Genomic DNA, 22056 nt, shown 5'->3' with positions numbered 1-22056 from the left:
ATTCACAGAGCCAGAATTAGAAGCCAGATCATTTAAGTTCCAGGACCGTGGTCTTTACCACACATCCATGTTGCTGCAACCCACATATTCAATCTCACCAAATCCTGTTGGTTTTACTTTCACAGTACTGCTAAAATCCACCCTTTCCTCTCAATCTAACTGCTAACTATACTGATCCAAGCACTCATTATATCCCACGTGGGCTACAGTCTCTGTGTCCTTGCTGATCTTCCTGCCTCTGTCTTTCCCCCACTCCAGCCCTTACTCCACTCTGCTGTCCTAATCATTTTTAAAAATAAATGTTCAGTTCACATCTCCCCACACCTCCAAAACCTCCAATGGTTTCCCATCCACCTCCTCAAACAGAAACTCCTTACCACTGGCTTTAAAAGTAATCAATCAGCTCACCCACTCCCATCTTATCTTTTTGAATTCCTACTGCAGCTGGCATGTTTGGCTCCTTCACCACCAACCTTATTCACTTTTCCTTGATCTCATCTATCTCACCCCCATCACTTTGCCCACATCCTCCCTCTGACCTGGAACTCCTTTCCCCTTCAAATATGATAGACCAGTCACCCCACTTTCAAAGCCTTTTTAAAATCATATTTCTTCCAAGAGGCTTTGTCCAACAAAGCCTCCTTTTCCCCTACTCCTTCTTCATCGCCTATGCACTTGAATCTGTATTTTCACTGAGCACTCACTGTGTACCGAACACACGTAAAATGGGGATTAAGACTGTGAGCCCCACGTGGGACAACCTGATTCCCTTGTGTCTACCCCAGTGCTTAGAACAGTGCTCTGCACATAGTAAGCACTTAACAAATGCCAACATTATTATTAATCCCCATTTTCCAGATGAGGTAACTAAGGCACAGAGAAGTTAAGTGACTTACCCAAAGTCACACAGCTGTTAAGTTGCAAAATTGGAATTAGAACCCACAACCTCTGACTCCCAAGCCCATGCTCTTTCCACTAAGCCACATTGCTTCTTCATGTTATGTTATGTGATGTTAGTAAAGCTTTAAAGGTGGGGAGAGTGGCAGTCTGTCATAGGGGAAGAAATTAAGGAAAACTTGTGCTGTAGTAATCACCCACTCAGATGACATAGATGTCATATTTGACTTGGCTCTCTCATTCACCCCATACATCCAATCCGTTACCAAAACCTGCCGGTCTCACCTTTATAATATCGCCAAGATCCGCCCTTTTCTTAAGCGGCTATCTTACTGCTAGGGGCTCTCATAATATCCTGGCAAGATTACTGTGTCAGCCTTCTCTCTGATCTCCCTTCCTCCTCTCTCTCCCTGCTCCAGTCTATTCTTCACTCCGCTGCCAGGCTCATCTTCCAGCAAAAACGCTCTGGGCCTGTCACTCACCTTCTTAAAAGCCTCCAGCGGTTGCCTATTAACCTCCACACAAAACAAAAACTTCTCACTCTAGGCTTCAAGGCTCTTCATCACCTTGCCCCCTCCTACCTCTCCTCCCTTATCTCTTTCCACTGCCCTCCCCACATGCTCCGCTCCTCTGCAGCCCACCTCCTCACCGTCCCCCGTTCTCGCCTATCCCACCATCGACCCCTGGGCCACGTCTTCCCAGGGTCCTGGAACACCCTCCCTCCTCACCTCTGCCAAACTAGTTCTCTTCCCTTCTTCAAAACCCTACTTAAAGCTCACCTCCTCTAAGAGGCCTTCCCAGAATGAGCTCTCCTTTTCCCTCTGCTCCCTCTACCCCCCCTTCACCTCTCTTCAGCTAAGCCCTCTTTCCCCCCCTTCCCTCTGCTCCTCCCCCCTCCTTTCCCATCCCCTCAGCACTGTACTCATCCGCTCAACTGTATATATTTTCATTACCCTATTTATTTTGTTATTGAGATGTACATCATCTTGATTCTATTTATTTGCTATTGTTTTAATGATATGCTCATCCCCTTGATCCTATTTATTGCTATTGTTCTTGTCTGTCTCCCCCGATTAGACTGTAAGCCCGTCAAAGGGCAGGGACTGTCTCTGTTACCGATTTGTACATTCCAAGCACTTAGTACAGTGCTCTGCACATAGTAAGCACTCAATAAATATTATTGAATGAATGACATAGGCATGCACACATTAGTGTCTTCTATATATCATATGCCAAACCCAAATAGGCTCACGTTGTCTGAAAAATGATGATGGCATTAATGAGCACTAAGTAGGTGCCAAGTACATAGAATTGTGATAGATCAGACACAGTCTCTGTCTCACATGAAATAGTCTAGGAAGGAGGATGAACAGGTATTCTATTCCCATTTTATAGATGAGGACACTGAAGTTCAGAAATCAGGTAACTCACCTAAGGTCACACAGCAGGCAAGCGGCAGAGCTGGAATGATAATCTCGCTCTTGGACCCTGAGTCCCTTGTTCTTTTCACTAGGTCAGAGTCCCTAATCTCATCCTCACTAAAACGTGTAGTGAAAACCTGTTTTATGGCAGAATCAAGTGAAATGATGATACTGGTAACACATCCTCTATCAACCAATGATTCGATTTCTGTTGGCTGTCCAGTAGGTAACATCAGTTCTTGCTGGATTAAAAAGAGATTCTTGTGTGGCTTGGGGTCCTTCTCAAGGTAAGGTTTTAACTCTGGCTCTGCACCTTTCCTGTTGTGACCTTGGAAAAATCACTTCCCTTCTCTGTGCCTCAATTTCTTCATCTGTAAAATGGGAAGTAAGTACCTGTTCCCCTTCCTACTTGAACTGTGAACCCCATGAGTGATAGATACTGTGTCCAACCTGATTATCTGTATATATCTCAACAGTTAGTACAGTGCTTGGCACAGAGTAAGCATATAAATACCAATTGGTTTATCATTATTATTACTATTATCATTATAGTAACAATGCCCACTGGTTGTTCATCTACGGGAAATCTCTACAAATCAAAGCTTATCTTCAGGCAAATTGGATGTCATCCTTTTTTTTCAGAAGAAAGGATACACATGATAACTGAAAATCAACACTTGGGCAACAATCACAAATCATGGATAAAGATGGTTTCCTTGTTGTGACCCAACGTGTTTGTTAATTCCTCCACTGGTTTATATTCAGTTTTCACTCTGACATCTTGAACCAAGGCACTCCATGACATCTTCTGATCAATGATGTCAGAAAAGTCTGTTTCCCAAAACTTGACTTGGCTTACACTGATTGTCCATGTGTGTCCTTGCCCACTGAAGATGATACTGCTGGCTCTGGGCCAGTTCCCAGGCCACTGTTAACACCATTTGCATTGAGCAACTACTGAAAGGAGGCTTCAGCCCTCTCTCCTTCATGGAGATTTCCCAGGCTTTAGACGAGTCAATCAGGGCACATCATCATCAGTGGTATTCACTGAGTGCTTACTATATGCAGAGCACTGTACTAGGTGTTTGGAAGAGGCTCAGTATGGCTCTACCTCTTTTTATCCTTTTTATATGTCATCTTTTTAACCTCATTACTGTGTTCTCTGTAGGGTGCCACCCCCTACCACCCTGTAGCTTTGTGTGCTTCAATTTCCTCAATTGGTAAATAAGGATTAGAACTTTTGGGCTGCTGGAATAGCTTCACTGAATGACATATGTAAAGGGCTCTTACATGAAGGCTTGAAGGATAATCTGAGGTCTACGATGACTTCAAGGTGCATCTGAATTGCTAACGATCTCTAAGAAAAAATGCATAGACGAGACCTCTTCCATGGGTTAGAATTTGTTGTTTTGGGATTTTTTTTAAATGGCATCTGTTGAGTGCTTACTATGCCCAGACATTGTATTAAGTACAGAGGTAGATACAAGATACTCAGGTTGGACACAGTCCCTGTCCCATATGGGGTTATCATGACCTACTCAGGCCTCAGCTACATAAGCAAAAACTCTTCATTATTGACTTCAAAGCTCTCCATCACCTTGCCCTTACCTCACCTCCCTTCTCTCCTTCATCCCAGCCCTCACACTCTGCTCCTCTGGTACTAACTTCCCACTGTGCCTCGTTCTAACCTGTCCTATCGATCCCTGACCCATGTCCTACCTCTGGCCTGGAATGCCCTCCCTCTTCAAATCTGTCAAACTAGCAGACTTCCCCCTTTCAAAGCCCTACTGAAAACGCACCTCCTCCAAGAGGCCTTCCCAGACTAAGCTCTCTTCTCCTCTGCTTCCCTCCCCTCCCCATTGCAGTGACCTCCTTCCTTTGCTCTATCCTCCCTCCCCACCCCACAGAACTGATGTATATATGTACATATTTAATTATAATTCTATTTTAATGATATTTATATATATATATATATAATTATATTCATGTGTAATGATGCTACTGATGCCTGTTAACTTATTTTGATGTTTGTCTCCCTTCTTCTAGACTGTGAACCCATTGTGGGCAGGGATTGTCTCTATTTGTTGCTGAATTGTACTTCCCAAAGGCTTAGTACAGTGCTCTGCACACAGTAAGCGCTCAACAAATAAGACTAAAGGAATGAATAAATCCTTCCCTTGCAGATAATGTGAACCTTGGACCACAGGGACCAATCGATAGAGTGTCCACAACCAGAGGTCCCACTGTAGGTACTTAGAGTGGAAAGCTTGAAAAAATCCCTTTATCTTAGAGGTCTCTACCCCTTCAAATATACCCACTCCCCTCCCCGCCAACCCTCACGACCGCCCTTACCAACACTCATCCATCACCGTAAAGGGAAATATTTACAAAAGTGAGTTTAGTTGTGTTTAAATATTATGTTTAGCTGTCTGGAGACCATGTTCTCAAGATTTATATAAGAAATCAAGGATTAAACTTCATAACAATTAGAAAACCACACTGCTCAAAATCAAAGACCTAGTTAAAGGACATTAAAATTGCTTCACCACTGGTGCTAAACTGAAATGACTCTGTTGCTTCTCAACACCTGAAACCACAGCCTTCAGATCTCTCGCATGAACCAACTGGGAAGCACCAAAAGGTGAAACAAGGTACCACCTTTGCACAGCCACTTCGATGAAAAATGTGAAAAATGTCTGAGGTCTCTTTGAAGCAGGCCTGGTAGAAGCACAACCAGAGAAGAGCTCTTCTTTGGGGGAAGTTTGTTTAGTGGAAAGTAAGCAAGTTGTCAGGGTAAAAGTTGACAATGTTGATTTCAACAGTTTGAACTGAGAATAAACATCCAAGAGGATTAGGTTACTTAGAATTAGAAACGACTCCATTGAATTCAGTTTTTCATGCTTTTGTTTTCAAAGAAATTCCGCCTTTCAACTACATTCATGGATCCTGGGCTTAGGACAAGGGTTAACTTCCCCCATGTTTTGATGAGGGACTCTGGGGTCTAACACCCAAAGAGTGAAAATTGGCATGGGGAAGGAGGAAACTGAATGAGACTTTCCCCACCAATTAGAAAGAGTGGAGGAGCATGGGGAAATTCAGCATCATCTTGTATGCCCTCCCACCTACAGCCATACACAACTTCACGTTTCAAAGAATCCCCCACCAAAATCATTAAAAATAACAGAAAGCTAAACACACCATCCTTGGGCCCTTAATCCTTAAAGCTCCTTCAGACAGCAAAAATGATCCTTAGATTCCTGCCTGCCCTACTCAGTCTTCACCAAAAACATGGTCAAAACCAGCAGATGACTCTGCAAGCTTTTGTCTCAGGTTGACTTTGAAAGGTGAGGATGGGTTTCAGGCTTTCAAAAAATCAAAACGATCTGTTGACTGCTCAGAAATTCCTGGAGGAAAGCCAGAAAGCCTGTAATGAAAGCTAAAACTTTCCCACTTTGGCTTGGGGGTGTAAAAACGTGAGCTGTTCACTGCCTGAAAGACATTCCATCTTCTTTTATAAAATATCTATAAACAAGAGATAGGCACATTCTAGGATTTTAAGGGGCTTTTTTTTTTTTTGTCTTGGACCAATATAAAACAGGCCTTTTCCCCACTCCCTTGAGTAAACTGGGTGACTTTTCTGTTGCTGCCCTTGATTCGATCTAAAATCCTTAGTGATTAGCTGAAAATTCTCACGCTGAATTCAGCTGTTACAACACACTCAATCACGTCAGAATGGTTCCCGTTGCTACTAGCAACATTTGTAGGCAGCCCCCCAAAAAGGTGCTTCTCGTTCTACCTGCCATCCCCTTTCCCAGAAGCTCCAACTCATGCACATATGCCTTTAGAGCAAGACTGTAAGAGCAGAGTCTGTCTTACTCAGATCATTCAAACTCCACGAGGAATGAAAGAGTGTGGGTTTTGTCTGGGGGCCATTATCTCTTTTACATTTCATCTTTATATTTACTGGGTTCATAGAAAGGACATACTCAGAAGGGGGGTGGAGGGAGGGAAATCAGCTGCAGCTTGAAGGACACCAAATTTAGTAATTCTCTCAAATCCACTGGCACACATCGCAAGTTATATTTTTACAAGCCTTCTGTTTCCTTTAGGTTCTCATTAATTCTGACTTTTGAAACATGCTATATCCTTCAAAATCTCAAGCAAAAAAAGGAAAAATACTATGCAAACTACATGAAGTATTGGGTCAGGAAAGCTACAGTTACTTTAAAAAATAAATAAATAATTGGGATGTATCTAGTGAAGGTGAGTTTATGCTCAACTAACTGGATGCCACTCTGGCTTCCCCACCTATGTTTCCTTCTGTCATGTTAAAGTGTCCACTCCAGTGCTGCTTTGGAGTGTCAGCCTTACCTGTTAATATGAGGTTACTGTATGTATTGGAGAACTGTTCCTTTAAGAGAACCAGGTGCATCTGAGCTGCTTTCTCCCTCTGCAGTTCCAGCATCACATCCGGATGTTGAGCAATCTTGCAGCCTTTTTGCTTATCCAGGGCGATGTCACTTCGGACAATATCTACAAGGAAGAAAGAAAGAAAGGAGACAGTAAAAGCTAAGTCGGAGTTCTACCTAAAATGGTCAAAAGCATTGGAGTCAAAACCGTCATTAAGGTGAGGGTCACGAATTTGAGTTTTAAGGGGGTACCAGCCCCATCTTCTCCTTCAGGATTCTCTTCTCATTTCCAGTTTATTCCTTTGTCCTCTAGATTGCACGCTCACTGTGGGCAGGGAATGTCTCTACCAATACTGCTGTACTGTACTCTCCCAAGCGATTAGTACAGTGCTAGGCACACAGTAAGAACTCTATAAATATCACTGATGGTGATGACCTTGCTGCTGTTGGGTCTCACCCCTTCCCTTTCTCTGTGGAATACCTGCTCTTAAACACTTACACCCCTGACTTCATGCCTCCAAGCTTCTGGGAGTTGGGGCTGTGGAGGGCTACAACATCTCATCCAATACTGAAACCCCCTGACAAATCCCTTACCTAACCCATCCACTTGGCTTGGCACAAGTCTGCTATCTCCTTGGTTGGTGTTTAGGGCATTTCGTGGCTCTTTACCGTGTGCCTCAATGCCACAAAATACCTCAGTGCCACTGAGGCACACAGTAAAGAGCCACGAGATTCCCCCATCCCAGTTCAGTAATCAGTCTTCCTCACAGAGGTATTTTGTTGATCACTGATGAGAGCAAGAGGAGGGCTGGAGTCACTTTGCAAATCTGCCTCTTCCACAATTATTTTCCCATTAGTGGTCGGCTGCTTTTTATGCTTTGGTTTAATTTCACTCAAAGCAGATGTACAATGTGGAAGTGTGTAGTAATAATCCCCCGCCTGTAGAAACATCCATCCTAAAAAGGAATCTTTTGTTCCCCAAGTTAGTGTTGTCAAGTGAACTGGGGCAATAAAAGTGATTCAGCAACCTTGAAAGCCTCACTTGTTTTCTCTGCCAGGACCAAAGTGGCTACAAACAATTTTTCCCACTAGATACTCACAATCCACCTCATGGACCATCCTCCCTCAACTATTCCCTTGTCAAGGATCCTCTGCCTGGACTCTGTGGCTCTGTGAGGCAAGGAGCAGAAAAAATGAATGCTTTTTCACTTGATCCAGCCAAACCTCCCATTCCACCTCTCCACTTCTCTCCTCACCACCTCCCAGCGCCCCCAAGACAACAATGGAGAAGTTTCCAGACCTACCTCTAGCCAACAATCCTATTTCCACATGAATCTCACCTACCATAGCTCAGTGCAGTCCACCTCGGTGTTTCTCCCAACTTGACCTGCTTCTCAGTGTCTCTCACCAACCTCCAGGAGTCCCCCCCAAGAGTTGCCGTTTTAATCAACCTACTTCTCACCTGATCCCAAAAGTTCCTCATCACCACTGAAATACTGCTCCTATCCTGCTGCCTTCATTACCCCCAGCCTAATGAGCTAAGAGGTGAAGTTTGCCTCCTTCTCATTCCCCCTAGACAAGCCCAGGTGTTTCATCTGATTCTTACTCCACCTTCTCCACCTTTGACTCTCACACCTGCAACTCATGATCACTGCCACCTACTAATGCTCTGGCTGTACCTCCTTCCCAAATGATTTTCAAACTATGCTGGTAGTCTCCCTTTCTCCTCCCAGTTCCCTAACCTGATCATGGGTGATCCCAACACCCAAGTCAGATTCCTCGGCATTCCTTTTCTCCCATCCTCCAACGGGGTCCCACCATTGACCTCCCAGTCACCCATCACTGGTCTAACATCCAACATTGCCAACTTGATGCTCCAAGCCTCCAATTCTGAACTGTGCTAGAAGCAGACAGCGTGTGCACCCACTTGGGGTTGTTTGCAAGGACATTAAAAGCAACTGGATTTAACACTAACATCTACAAGAGACAATTCCTGTGACTTTCTAATTCACCACCATTCATCATCTACTTAAATATCTCTAAGGGGCCTGTCTTTGGAGAACCCATTACTGTCCTTCATTATGGATCCTTTAGCCCCTCTTCAATCTATGTGTCAATGCTCATATTAAAAGCAACTTGAATTCTATTTTCAAGTGAGATTCTATGAGATTCCTTGTCAAATGCTCTGCAGAAATCAAGATATATCTACTTCATTTCCTTCATTACTTCATTACTTCATTTCCTTCCTCTGCAATTGTTGTAATTCCATCAGAAAAAGCAATCAGTTCTGTGGCATAATTTGATCTTTATAAACATGCTAAAGAAACTTTTATGAGGGGAATAAGCCCATATATATTCATGAGCAGCCATCAGCCATGTAATATAAGGCAATACCGAGAAGGGTTCTTTAGAAGGTCATTACTCAAAGGTATGTCCACCAAGAAGGAATCCATTCTTCCTACCTAGTCACTGAGGACAACCCTCTTCTGACTGTAAAGTATGCCTAATCTAGTAAAATTAGCTACTTGAAGTAGTTGCGTCATTGCACATTTTTCTTCCATCTTATCCAAGGCAGTAAGTCATCCTGGTTAGCTCTTGGTAAATAGCAATGCCTGTCCCTAAGTTTGGGGACTCACTAAAAATAAAAAATTAGCATAGGAGTCTGGGCCTCACTGGGAAACATGTGAGCTTAAAGTTTACTCTGGCAAGGATCACTGTCACAAAAATCAAAGGTCCTGAACTATAGAAGATGGGAATGGATGGGATCACTGAAGTTTACTGCTAAGAAATTTAATGACACTGATGTTTAACCTTTCAAGAGAAACCAATAATTTAGTGAATCAGTCATATTTATTGAGTGCTTACTGTGTGCAGAGCACTGTACTAAGCACTTGGGAGAGTGCAATGTAACAGAGCTGGCAGACATGTTCCCTGCCCCTGACAAGCTTGGAGACTTTGCCTGGACCAAGAGGAGGCAGAACAAAGGCCTCTTTCAATAACCTTACCTACTGCTAAACTTTCTCCAAAAGGTGTTTTATCAGCACCAATTTCCTCCTGAGCCAACAGACTAAGGAGAGAGAAGCAGTTCTGGAAAGTTTTAGAAAGAAGCTGATGGGTACCCCATGTCAGAGCACTTCATTCACTCAGTAGTATTTATTGAGCGCTTACTATGTGCAGAGCACTGTACTAAGCGCTTGGGATGAACAAGTCGGCAACAGATAGAGACAGTCCCTGCCGTTTGATGGGCTTACAGTCTAATCGGGGGAGACGGACAGACAAGAACAATGGCAATAAATAGAGTCAAGGGGAAGAACATCTCGTAAAAATAATGGCAACTAAATAGAATCGAGGTGATGTACAATTCATTAACAAAATTAATAGGGTAAAGAAAATATATACAGTTGAGCAGACGAGTACAGTGCTGTGGGGATGGGAAGGGAGAGGTGGAGGAGCAGAGGGAAAAGGGGAAAAAGAGGGTTTAGCTGCGGAGAGGTAAAGGGGGGATGGCAGAGGGAGTAGAGGGAGAAGAGGAGCTCAGTCTCACCTCTGGAGGAGGTGAGTTTTAAGTAGGGTTTTGAAGAGGGAAAGAGAATCAGTTTGGCGGAGGTGAGGAGGGAGGGCGTTCCAGGACCGCGGGAGGACGTGACCCAGGGGTCGACGGTGGGATAGGCGAGACCAAGGGACGGTGACGAGGTGACCGGCTCCCCGGAGAGAAACAAGATCTGTCCCAAGAATGATTGTAGACGTGGGGCTGCGGAATCAGCCTCCGCTAAGCACACAGCTCTTTATCTCTGATGGCTCAAGGTGCTTATTTTGAAGGTAGCAATAAGGCATCTCCTGCACTGAGCCCAGCATTAGGGTCATCTGAGGATCTCTGGCATTCCTGGTACAATCCACTACCTTAGAAGGTCAGGGGAATCACATCCCAGGAAAGAAGACATCTAGACTGTAAACTCGCTGTGCACAGGGAATGTATCTAATTAACCCAGTGCTTAGAACAGTATTAGCCACATAGTAGGTGCTTAACAAATACCATTATTATTATTATTATCTACCAACTCATACATGGCAGAGTGGCCTAGTGGAAAGAGTGCAGGCCTTGGAGTCAGATGAGCTGGGTTCTAGTCCGGGCTCTGCTAATTGCTTTCCTTCTGACCTTGGGCAAGTCATTTGGCTTTTCAGTGCCTCAGTTTCCTCAACTGTAAAATGGGGATTCAATACCTGTTCTTCCTCCTACTTAACCTGTGAGCCCCATGTGGGATAAGGATTGTGTCTGAACTAATTGACCTACCCCAGTGTTTAGAACAGTGTTCGACGCATAGTAAGTGTTTAACAAACACCATAAAAAACTCTGTGGTATTATACTCTCCTAAGCATTTAGTACACAGCTCTGCAAAGAGTAAGCCCTCAATAAATACCATTGATGATGATTATGATGATGAAAGAAGGACACCTTACTTGCAAGGAGAGAGGACTACCTCAAATGTACATTAGAGAATGGTGGGAAGAAAAAGCAAAATCTAAGAAAAGATAGGGAGGTCAGGGGAACCGAGGGACAATAAGGCTGGAGAGTCTTGGTTTCCATACAGAAGAAATAGAGGTGTTATGACTTAAGTTTGATCTTCCCCACCACAGCTGAGAAAAATACATCCAATTCAACCCATTTTCATCATCGGCCTTTCTCCCTATGTCTTGGGTGCCCTTCCCCAATAGCTCTCCAAGATAGGTCTCTCTATCTGCCTCCCCCTCTCTCTATTTCTCTGCCCCTCCCTCTCTCTTTCTCTCTCCTCACTTTCCATCTCTCTCTTTCTCTTTCTCTCTCTCTTCCATTATTCATTCATTCAGTCATATTTATTGAGTGCTTACTATGTGCAGAGCACTGTACTAAGTGCTTGGGACAATACAATACAACAATAAACAGATAGAATCCCTGCCCACAATGGGCTTACAGTCTAGGGGGCGAGAAAGACATTAATATAAATAATTACAGATAATAATAATTGTATTTGTTAAGCATAGTAACATATGTGTCAGGCCCTATACTAAGCGTTGGGTGGATACAAGCAAATCGGGTTGAAAATAGTCCCTGTCCCACATGGGGCTCCACAGTCTCAATCCCCATTTTACAAATGAGGGAAGTGAGGCACAGAGAAGTGAAGTGACTTGCCCAAGGTCACCCAGCAGACAAGTGGTGGAGCCAGGATTAGAACCCATGACCAGATATGTACATAAGTGCTGAGGGGCTGGGAGGGGAAAAGAACAAAAGGAATAAGATAGGTGATGCAGAAAAGAGTGGGACAAGAGGAAAAAGGGAGGATTAGTCAGGGAAGGCCTCCTGGTGGAGGTGTGCCTTCAATAACATTTTGCAATGAGGGAAAGTAATTGTCTGTCAGAATTGAGAAAGTAGGGAGTTCCAGGCCAGAAGCAGGACATGGGCGAAGGATCAGTGTGAGATAGATGAGATCGAGGCACAGTGAAAAGGTCAGCATTAGAGGAATGAAGTGTGTGGGTTGGATTGTAGTAGGAGAGTAGTGGGGTGAGGTAGAAGGGAACAAGGTGATTGAGTGCTTTTAAGTCAATGGTGAGGAGTTTTTGTTTGATGAGGAGGTGGATGGGCAACCACTGGATTTTTCTGAGGCTTGGAGGACATATCCTGAGCATTTTTATAGAAAAATGACTATTCAAACCATTCCTCCATGAAGTCTTCCCTGACTAGGTAGACTAGAGATAACATTCTCAGTTCATCACCACCTACATGCAACTCCCCCTGCTCACACTACTCCAGAAAACATGTATACACCTTGGATTAAAAATGACATTAATATTTTTATGTAATTTTTCCATATTTGTTCAGTTGTTTGTGTCCTTTCTAAGTCTATACCGATTAATGTTGTCTATCTTTAGCTTTTAAGATTTTAGAGGGTAGGGAATAAGTCTCTAGGCTGTAAGCTCATTGTGGGCAGGGAGTGTGTCTGTTCATTGTTGTACTCTCCCAAGCACTTAGGACAGTGCTCTGCACACAGTAAGTGCTCAATAAATATGACTGAATGGATGAATGAAGTCGCTCTTGCACGGCACCTCACAAATGCACTGTTCAAGTATTCAGAAAGGCATTTAACATGATATTAGGGGACGCTGAAGAAGATGATGATGACGATAATGCTGAAGATGAAGATGATAGTGGAAAAGAAGTAGAGGTTCCTATTTGATTTGGCAAAGAAGAATCAATCAATCATATTTTTTGAGACCTTACTGTGTGCTGAGCTCTGTTATAAATGCGGAAGAAGAAGTTCCATTCAGTTCTTTCATCTGGGAAATTATGACAGAGCCAGTTCAATCTGTTAACTAATCAGTGGTATTTATTGAGTGCTTACTGTCGACAGAGTGCTATACTAAGTGCTTAGGAAAGTACTACAGAGTTGCTAGATGTAATCCCCACCTACAAGAAGCTTACAATCTATAGTTCAGGTTCACCTGAAGCCCAACAAACTTCTACCGATGTCTCAGCTCAGTGGAGGTGGAAAGCACCTTCCCCTCTCCATGATTCATTAATTGTATTTATTGAGCACTTGCTGTGTGCAGAGCACTGTACTAACCATTTGGGAAAGTACAATGCAACAATGAACAGTGACTTTCCCTGACCACAACAAGCTTGCAGTCTAGAGTATAATGACAGTATATGTTAAAAGCTTACTACGTGCCAGACACTGTATTAAACGCTGGGGTGGATACAAGCAAAGTGAGTTGGACACAGTCCGTGTCCCATGTGGGGCTCACAGTCTCAATCCCCATTTTCTAGATGAGGTACCTGAGGCCAAGAGAAGTGAAGTGACTTCCCCAAGGTCACGAGGCAGACAAGTGGAGGACCTGGAATTAGAACCCATGACCTTCTGACTCCCAGGCCCATGTTCTATCCACTATGCCATGATTCAATGATACCAAACCTTTGGGGGCTAACTAATCTGCCCAATAATAACTAATAAGGAAATAGCCTTGAATATGTGTGAAACTTTGGGAGGTCCAATGTAACCACTAATGGAGCCATGGAGAAGGGAAGGGAAGGAACCTGACAGTGTCTCAGACCAGGTTGAGTTGGTATTTGATGAGTACTTTAGTAACTGGGCCTCCTAGAAGTCTTCATATCCTTCAAGGAAGGTAGATGATAACACACCAAGGGATCCAGAATTCACCTGTGAGAGGGAGACAGTGAGATATTTATGCTACTGGGATAGGAATCCTAGGATCTGTGTTGCGGGCTCATGGAAATCTCATTCCCTCCTTGTGACTCCGTGTGTTCATCTGTGAAAAGGATAGAATAATACTGGTAGCCAATGCACAGGAGTGTGCTGCATATCCGTTTTAACATTTATAAGGTTGAATTTATTAAAAGAAAGGTAATCTGTGATATCTAGGAATCACACGGGCATCAGCAACCAGAGGCACCCAAAATTAAAGAATTCCAAAGAACGTTTGCCCTGCAGAGGAGAAACGGTCAGGGACCAACTGTTGCAGTTTGGTCTAATGAGAAGAGTGTGGGCCTGAGAGTCAGAAGATCTGCTTCCTAATACTGGCTCTGCTACTTAACTGCTGTTTGACTTTGGACAAGTCATCAGCGTGGCTCAGTGGAAAGATCCCGGGCTTGGGAGTCAGAGGTCATGGGTTTGAATCCCAGCTCTACCACTTGTCAGCTGTGTGACTGTGGGCAAGTCACTGTACTTCTCTGTGCCTCACTTACCTCATCTGCAAAATGGGGATGAAGACTTTGAGCCTCACGTGGGGCAACCTGATTACCCTGTATCTACCCCAGCGCTTAGAACAGTGCTCTGCACATAGTAAGCGCTTAACAAATACCAACATTATCATCTTCTCGGTGACTCAGTTCCCTCAACTGCAAAATGGGAATTCAGTGCCTGTGCCATTGTTCTTGTCTGTCCGTCTCCCCCGATTAGACCGTAAGCCCGTCAAAGGGCAGGGACTGTCTCTGTTACCGATTTGTCCATTCCAAGCGCTTAGTACAGTGCTCTGCACATAGTAAGTGCTCAATAAATACTATTGAATGAATGAATGAACTTAGAATGTGTGCCCCATGTGGGGATCTGATATTTTGTATCTCTCCCAGAGCTCGGTACAGTGTTTGGCACATAGTAAGTGCTTAACAAATACCACAACTAATATAATAAAGAGGTTCATGTCCGGCCAGGAGGGGGAGAAATGGGCTCCTTTATGTGGATGGCTTTGGAGCCGCCTAGTGGCTGCCTCTGGGGACATCTCACCTCCCAACCCCCAAAAATTCCTTGCCTAGAGAGGGGCAATCCTACCATTCCAATTCATTAATCAGACTGGATTCCACAGAATATTTAAGTTGGAACCTTTCTGCAAGGTGATCAAAGAATATGGGAAATAGACATCTCTGAGTATAAAGGAACGGTATATCTTAAAACTCTGCTAACGTGACCTTTCTCCAAGGAATTCCCGGTGCCGAATGGCCTAACAATAATAATAATGCTGGTATTTGTTAAGCGCTTACTATGTGCAGAGCACTGTTTGAAGCGCTGGGGTAGGTAGATACAGGGTAATCAGGTTGTCCCACGTGAGGGTCACCGTCTTCATCCCCGTTTTACTGAGGTAACTGAGGCACAGAGAAGTTAAGTGACCTGCCCACAGTCACCCAGCTGACAAGTGGTAGAGCTGGGATTCGAACCCATGACTTCTGACTCCCAAGCCAATGCTCTTTCCACTGAGCCACGCTGCTTGCTGTATTTTGTTAAGTGCTTACTACAATAATGTTGGTATTCGTTAAGCGCTTACTATGGGCCGAGCACTGTTCTAAGCACTGGGGTAGATACAGGATACTCAGGTGGTCCTACATGAGGCTTACAGTCTTAATCGCCATTTTACAGATGAGGTAACTGAGGCACTGAGAAGTTAAGTGACTTACCCAAAGGCACACAGCTAAACCAGGATTAGAATCCATGATGTGCCACACATTGTTCTAAGCACTGGAGGGGTGAAACAAGGTAATCAGGTTGTCCCACATGGGGGCTCCCAGTCTTAATCCCTGTTTTACAGATGAGGGAACTGAGGCACAGAGAAGTTAAGTGACTTGGCCAAAGTCACACAGCTGAGAAGTGACAGAGCCAGAATTAGAACCCACAACCTCTGACTCCCAAGCCTGTGCTCTTTCCACTGAGCCACGCTGCTTCTCTAATAATCAATCGGCAGTATTTATTAAGCACCATACTAACTATAATAGAGGTAGAGGGCACAATCTCTGCCCACCAGTAGTTTACAATCAAACAGGGAAGCAGGTATAAAATAATCTACAAATTAGAGGAAGATGTACTCAAATAGTAGTTACTGGAGTAATAGTACTAGTTGTATCATCAATGGTAGTTATGATTCATTCATTCGATTAATCGCAATTATTGGGCACTTTCTCTGTGCAGGGCACTGTAGTAAGTGCTTGGGAGAGAACAGTATAACAATGGGCAGACTATAAAGTATATATTATAAAATATTAATTTATATTAAGGTCTTTCTCCCCCTCTAGACTGTAAGCTCATCCTCTAGACTATAAACTTGTCGTGGGCAGGGAATGTGCCTGTTATATTGTTATATGGTACTCTCTCAAGCACTCAGTCCAATGTTTTGCACACAGTAAATCCTCAATAAATACAATTGATTGATTACCGAGTGTGGAGACTGTATTAAGCACTTGGGAGAGTACAACACAATGGAGTTGGTAGACGTATTCCCTGCCAACACTGAGCTTTCAGTCTAGAGGGGGAGAAAGACATTAATGTAAATAAATATTTTATAATATATAATTTATAGTTATGTATATAAGATCTCACCTCTCAGGGTCGCAACTGGAGAGCTTCCAGTACTCTACCAGTCTCAACTAAGGGAGGGTCAAGGAGAGGAATATCCATTCCATTCCTAATGTGTCTGTTTCTTCTTCTATTGTACTCTCCCAAGCACTTAATACAGTGCTCTGCACCTAATAAGTGCTCAATAAAGGTGATTGAAAAGAAGGCTTAAATGAAGAAAACCTCTTGGCAGAAATGCAACCTAATTAAAGCTTTGAAGGAGGAGATAGTGGTGGTCTGGGATATACGGAGGGGGAGGAGGTTCCAGGCTAGAAGAGGATGTGGGAAAGGGGTTGGTGGAGAGATAGATGAGATTGGAGCACTGGGAGTAAGCTGGCAATAGCATAGTGAAGTGTGTAGGCTGGACTATGGTAGGAAATCAGTGAGGTAAGATAGGAGGGAGCGGGTGAGTTTATTGAGCACTTTTAAGCCAACGGTAAGGAGTTTCTGTTTGATGCAGAGGTGGATGGGTAACCACTGGAGGTTCTTGAGGTGTGGAGAGAGATGGACTGAGTGTTTTCTTAGAAAAATGTAGTAGTATTCATTAAGTAACTACTGTGAACATACCACTGTCCTGGAAAAAAAATTACACAGGTGAGAATTGGACACTAAATCTCGTTAATCTTCAAAATAACATTTGGCTGAAAGAAAGGTTGAGGAAAAATGAATCATGCAACCCTGGAACTGAGACTCTTTAAGAAGGGCCAAGACACCTCTGCATAATTCTAGGGAGATTTTTCAAGTATTATGTGAGACCTGCCACCTTGGGCCAGGGAACATTTCCAGATGAAAGAAAGCAGAGAGAAAAATTGAGGAAATCCACTCTGTACAGTAAGTTTAATTCTCCCCTACTTTTATATGGAGGTCAAATGAGGAGCCTGGAATAATAATGGTGGTATTTGTTAAGCAAAGCACTGTTCTAAGCACTGGGGGTGATACAAAAAATAAATAAAAAATAAATAAATGGTGGTATTTGTTAAGCGCTTACTATGTGCAAAGCACTGTTCTAAGCACTGGGGGATACAAGGTGATCAGGTTGTCCCACGTGGGGCTCACAGTTTTAATCCCCATTTTATAGATGAGGTAACTGAGGCACAGAGAAGTTAAGTGACTTGCCCAAAGTCACACAGCTGGCAAGCAGTGGAGCTGGGATTTGAACCCATGAACTCTGACTTTCTTTCCACTGTGCCACACTGCTTCTCAAGGGGATCTGAGGTAATTGAGGCACAGAGGGACAAAGTAGTTGGCAGTGATTTGCATGTTGGCTCCTATAACCCTACAGAGTTACATTTACACTTTGAGGAAAACAGGTAAGAATATGGTTCATTCTGTAATTTATTTGCTGTATTCAGTTGTTCTGAGTAAGATAAATTTCAAAACTTGAGCTTGTTAGCCCCAGTGATCCCCATTGAGCTAAACCATGAGTAAAATAAGTTCTATTGGCTCTGGACTTCAGGTCTCCCATTTGAAGAATGAGGACACTGATGCTCACCCACTTCTAAGGGGTGAGAGGAATGGAGATTTTCTGAGTGACAGGGACAAATATGCCACCTCAGAGATTCCCTCAGGGTGACCCAGCAAGAGAAATGAACACTTCTGAACCGAACTCAGTCAATCAATCAATCCACTGTACTTATTGAATGATTACTATGTGCAGAAAACTGTACTAAGTGCATGGGAGAATACAACAGAGTCAACAGACGCATTCCCTGTGCCTAACAAGTTTACAGTCTAGAGGGGGAGACAGACATTAATATAAACAAATAATTATGGGGTTGAGGGTGGAACAAATATCAAAAGCCCAAAGACCACAGAGTCAAGTGCATAGATGACACAGAAGGGAAAGGAAGGTGGGGAAAAGGGCTTAATTGGGGAAGACCTCTTGGAAGAGAAGCGGCACAATAATGCTTTGAAGGTCGACAGCAACTCCAGGAAGGATTCCTCACATCCTTCAGGGCTGAGTCCAAAGACTCAAACTAGTTTCCTCTGGGTTTAGGGTATCTCATCAGCCCCTGCAGCAGGCCGAGAGCTGGCTTCTCTCTATCCCCTGCCAGTGGAGACAGCAGAATCCTATGCGACGGGCAGCAGAGAAGCCCATAGTTAACACTTCCACTGGGAAGTTGGTCTCCTGTGGTACTTACGGTATTTGTAAGCACTTACCATGTGCCAGGCACTGGACTAAAAGCTTAGGTCAAAGCAATCTGACTCAATCTCTGTCCTATATGAGGTTTACAGTATAAGAGGGAGAGAGACAACAGATATCCCATTTTACAGATGAGAAAACTAAGACACAGAGAAGTTATGTGACTTGCCCAAAGTCTAACAACAGGCAAGTGGCAGAGCTGGGTTCTAAACCAGCTTTTCTGATACCCAGGGTCGTGCTGTTTCCACTAGGCCGCACACTGAGAGCTTAGAACCCACAGTCACTTTTGACCATAGTCACTGGGTCCCAACCAAATGTCACTACACCGTTTTTTATGGTATTTGTTAAGCACTTACTATGTGCCAAGCACTGTTCTAAGAGATGGGGTAGATACAAGGAAATGAGGTTAGACACAGTCCATGTCCCACATGGGGCTTCACAGTATTAATCCTTATTTTACAGATGAGGTAACTGAAACACAAAGAAGTTCAGTGATTTGCCAAGGTCATATAGCAGACACGTGGTGAAGCAGGGATTAGAACCTAGGTCCTTCTGACACCCAGGCCCTGACTCCCAGGCCCATGATCTAATCACGCCTTCATGAGGAATAACTTTTTAAGAGTTTAAAGTTCTGAAAGAGTGATGAAAATACAAAATGTCACCTACGTAAGTGTAATAAGCCTTCAGAAACTCACAAAAAGACAAATTCTACAAAATACTGCCTTTTAGATGGGTGTCTAGCATACATGGACAAGTAATGTCAAAGTACAAACTTTTGCAATTCCTGACTTTTGAGGTAAATCTCCAGATTTTTGGGTGGTGCTAAGGTCATCTTGCATTTAATTAACATTAGACACAAAGTAGATCCTCTTTATTAGAATTTCCATGGAGTGAGGTAAACAACCCTCCAGACAAGCTATTGTTTGTAACCAATCTTCCCTTCTGCTAGCAACACATGGGGTTTTGTTTTCTTTCTCTTAGCTCAATCCTCTGGCACTGGCTGTGGCAGTGGGCAGGAAAGAAGGAAGTTGCTTCTTTGGGGTTATGAGCACTAGGGAGCTTCTATCTAAAATCCCACTGGTTGTAAGCTTGACTTTTAGCTTATCTAAATTTCTAATGTCAGAGCCCAGTGCAAATAAAATAATGAAAGATCCCAAGAGATATGCCGAAGCAGCTTCCTCAGTTGATAAACCAGCTCAGTTCAGCCCTAGAAGATTCTTGGTCTGAGTCTCTTTACTGAGAAACTACTATTGGATGGACAGTTTGTCCAGATAAATCCGCTAATTTTAAGAGCTCTTGGGCCTTCTAGAAATATTACCAGTTCCAGATTGGCCAAAAGTGTGTTTATTCTGAACTTTCATCAGTAAATCTTGGACCAACCCCATTTCTCTCCTCCCCTCTGTGTGATTGGTTGGTGTCAGCTGCACACAGCAGAAAAATTAATTTGATGCCTGGTGGTGTTTTACGAGAGTGCGAAAGTCACATGCAAGAAGAGGACCAGGGCAATGGAAACAGCGGCCTGATCCTCTGCCATCTCACAGGACGGATGAGTCAGAGGCAAGTTTAGAACAATAACCCAGTAAGTCAAGGGCTTTTTCTGTGGTTGGGCCCTCGTTCTTGGGCCCTCCCTCCAAGACAGCATGGGATGGGAGAGATAAGTAACAAAACTTGTCCACCAGAGAAACCATGTCCCCCTAACGTGAAACACTTGGAATAGTTGGATAACGAGCAACTTATGGCATTTGAAACACTCAGACGGTGTCCAATCAAGAGACATAAAAAGGAAGAATATTTAATCCAATGAAAAAAAATGTTTTTACTACACTGGAATGCAAAGTTTTCTTCTGAGAATTGTTAGGACATGTACTGGGGTGAACAATATTTACCCTCGTAAAAATTGCCTCTTCCAGACCGATGGAGGAAGTTAGTCCAATCCTGCTGGCAGAGAGCATGTAGGGATTTGCCAGGCCCAGTCCTGCTCTGTTCAGTCAATCGATCGATGGTATTTATTGAACGCTTACTATGTGCAGAACACTGTAGCTAAGCGCTTGGGAAAGTACAACAGAATTAGCAGACACATTCCCTGCCTATACTGAGCTTACGGCCGTTCCTTTCTCCTGCCTCACGCCATGCTATCAGGGGAGTTTTACAGTGGTACCCAGAGTCCAGGTAGGCAGGTAGTGTGGCACAGTAGGCAGCACCGATCTCCAGCACCCATGCTCAAGACCCTTGGGACAACTTCTGGGGTGAATCAAGAGTCAAACACCAGGAGACATACTTCCAATCAAAAGAAAACAATTTGCAAAGTGAAATAAACACCTTATGCTAATATCATAGCATAATATTAGGGTATTATATATATACCCTATATATAATATTAGGGTATTATATATATAATATTAGGGTATAATATTATGGGAAGCAGTGTGGCTCAGTGGAAAGAGCACGAGCTTGGGAGTCAGAGGTCATGGGTTCGAATCCCGGCTCTGCCACTTGGCAGCTGTATGACTGTGGGCAAGTCACTTAACTTCTCTATGCCTCAGTTACCTCATCTGTAAAATGGGGATGAAGACTGTGAGCCTCACGTGGGACAACCTGATTACCCTGTATCTATCCCAGTGCTTAGAACAGTGCTCTGCACATAGTAAGCGCTTAACAAATACCAACATTATTATTATTATATCATAGATACTAACAATATTTATTAAGAGCTTACTATGTGCTGAGGACTGTACTAAGTGCTAGGCCATATATAAAATAATTAGATCATACCCAGTCCATGCCCCAACAAGGGGTTCACAATCTAAGGGAAAGAGTGAGCCGGTACCCTATGCCCATTTTTTAGAGTGATCAAGTATCTTATTCATTCAATCATATTTCAAGTATATTTCATATACTTGAGTAAACTAAGGCAAGGAGAGGCTAAGTGACTTGCCCAAGGTAACACAGAAAGCTTGTGACTGAGATGGGTTTAGAATCTGGCTCTTCTGGATTGTACCTCCGTGCTCTTTCTACTAGGCGACATATTAGGTAGGGTCATTCTCAGTGCAAGTAACGGGGATTTTGGAAAGCAACTATATGCATCCCCTGATCCTTTTTTTTAAATGGTATTTGTTAAAGCACTTAGTATGTGCCAGACACTGTACTAAGTGCTGGGGTAGGTATATGTTATTTAATTAACTCATTCATTCAATCGTATTTATTAAGTGCTTACTATGTGCAGAGCACTATAGTAAACACTTGGGAAAGTACAATACAGCAATAAATTGTGACAGTCTCTGCCCACAACGAGCTCACAGTCTAGAGGAGGGAGACAG

The 22056-nt window shown here is 43.4% G+C and overlaps 1 protein-coding gene across 1 annotated transcript in view; it reads right to left on the bottom strand.

Annotated features, from left to right (window-relative positions):
- Nucleotides 1–22056, bottom strand: part of HPSE2 (heparanase 2 (inactive)) — a 563007-nt gene that overhangs the window by 499870 nt on the left and 41081 nt on the right. The window contains exon 3 of the mRNA XM_029059340.2: nucleotides 6690–6851. Coding sequence (XP_028915173.2) covers nucleotides 6690–6851 — 162 coding nt within the window. The remainder of the gene's footprint in view (nucleotides 1–6689; nucleotides 6852–22056) is intronic.

This window comes from Ornithorhynchus anatinus, chromosome 3 (genome assembly GCF_004115215.2).
Source record: "Ornithorhynchus anatinus isolate Pmale09 chromosome 3, mOrnAna1.pri.v4, whole genome shotgun sequence".
Taxonomy (NCBI): domain Eukaryota; kingdom Metazoa; phylum Chordata; class Mammalia; order Monotremata; family Ornithorhynchidae; genus Ornithorhynchus; species Ornithorhynchus anatinus.
This window is presented reverse-complemented; position numbering and strand designations above follow the sequence as displayed.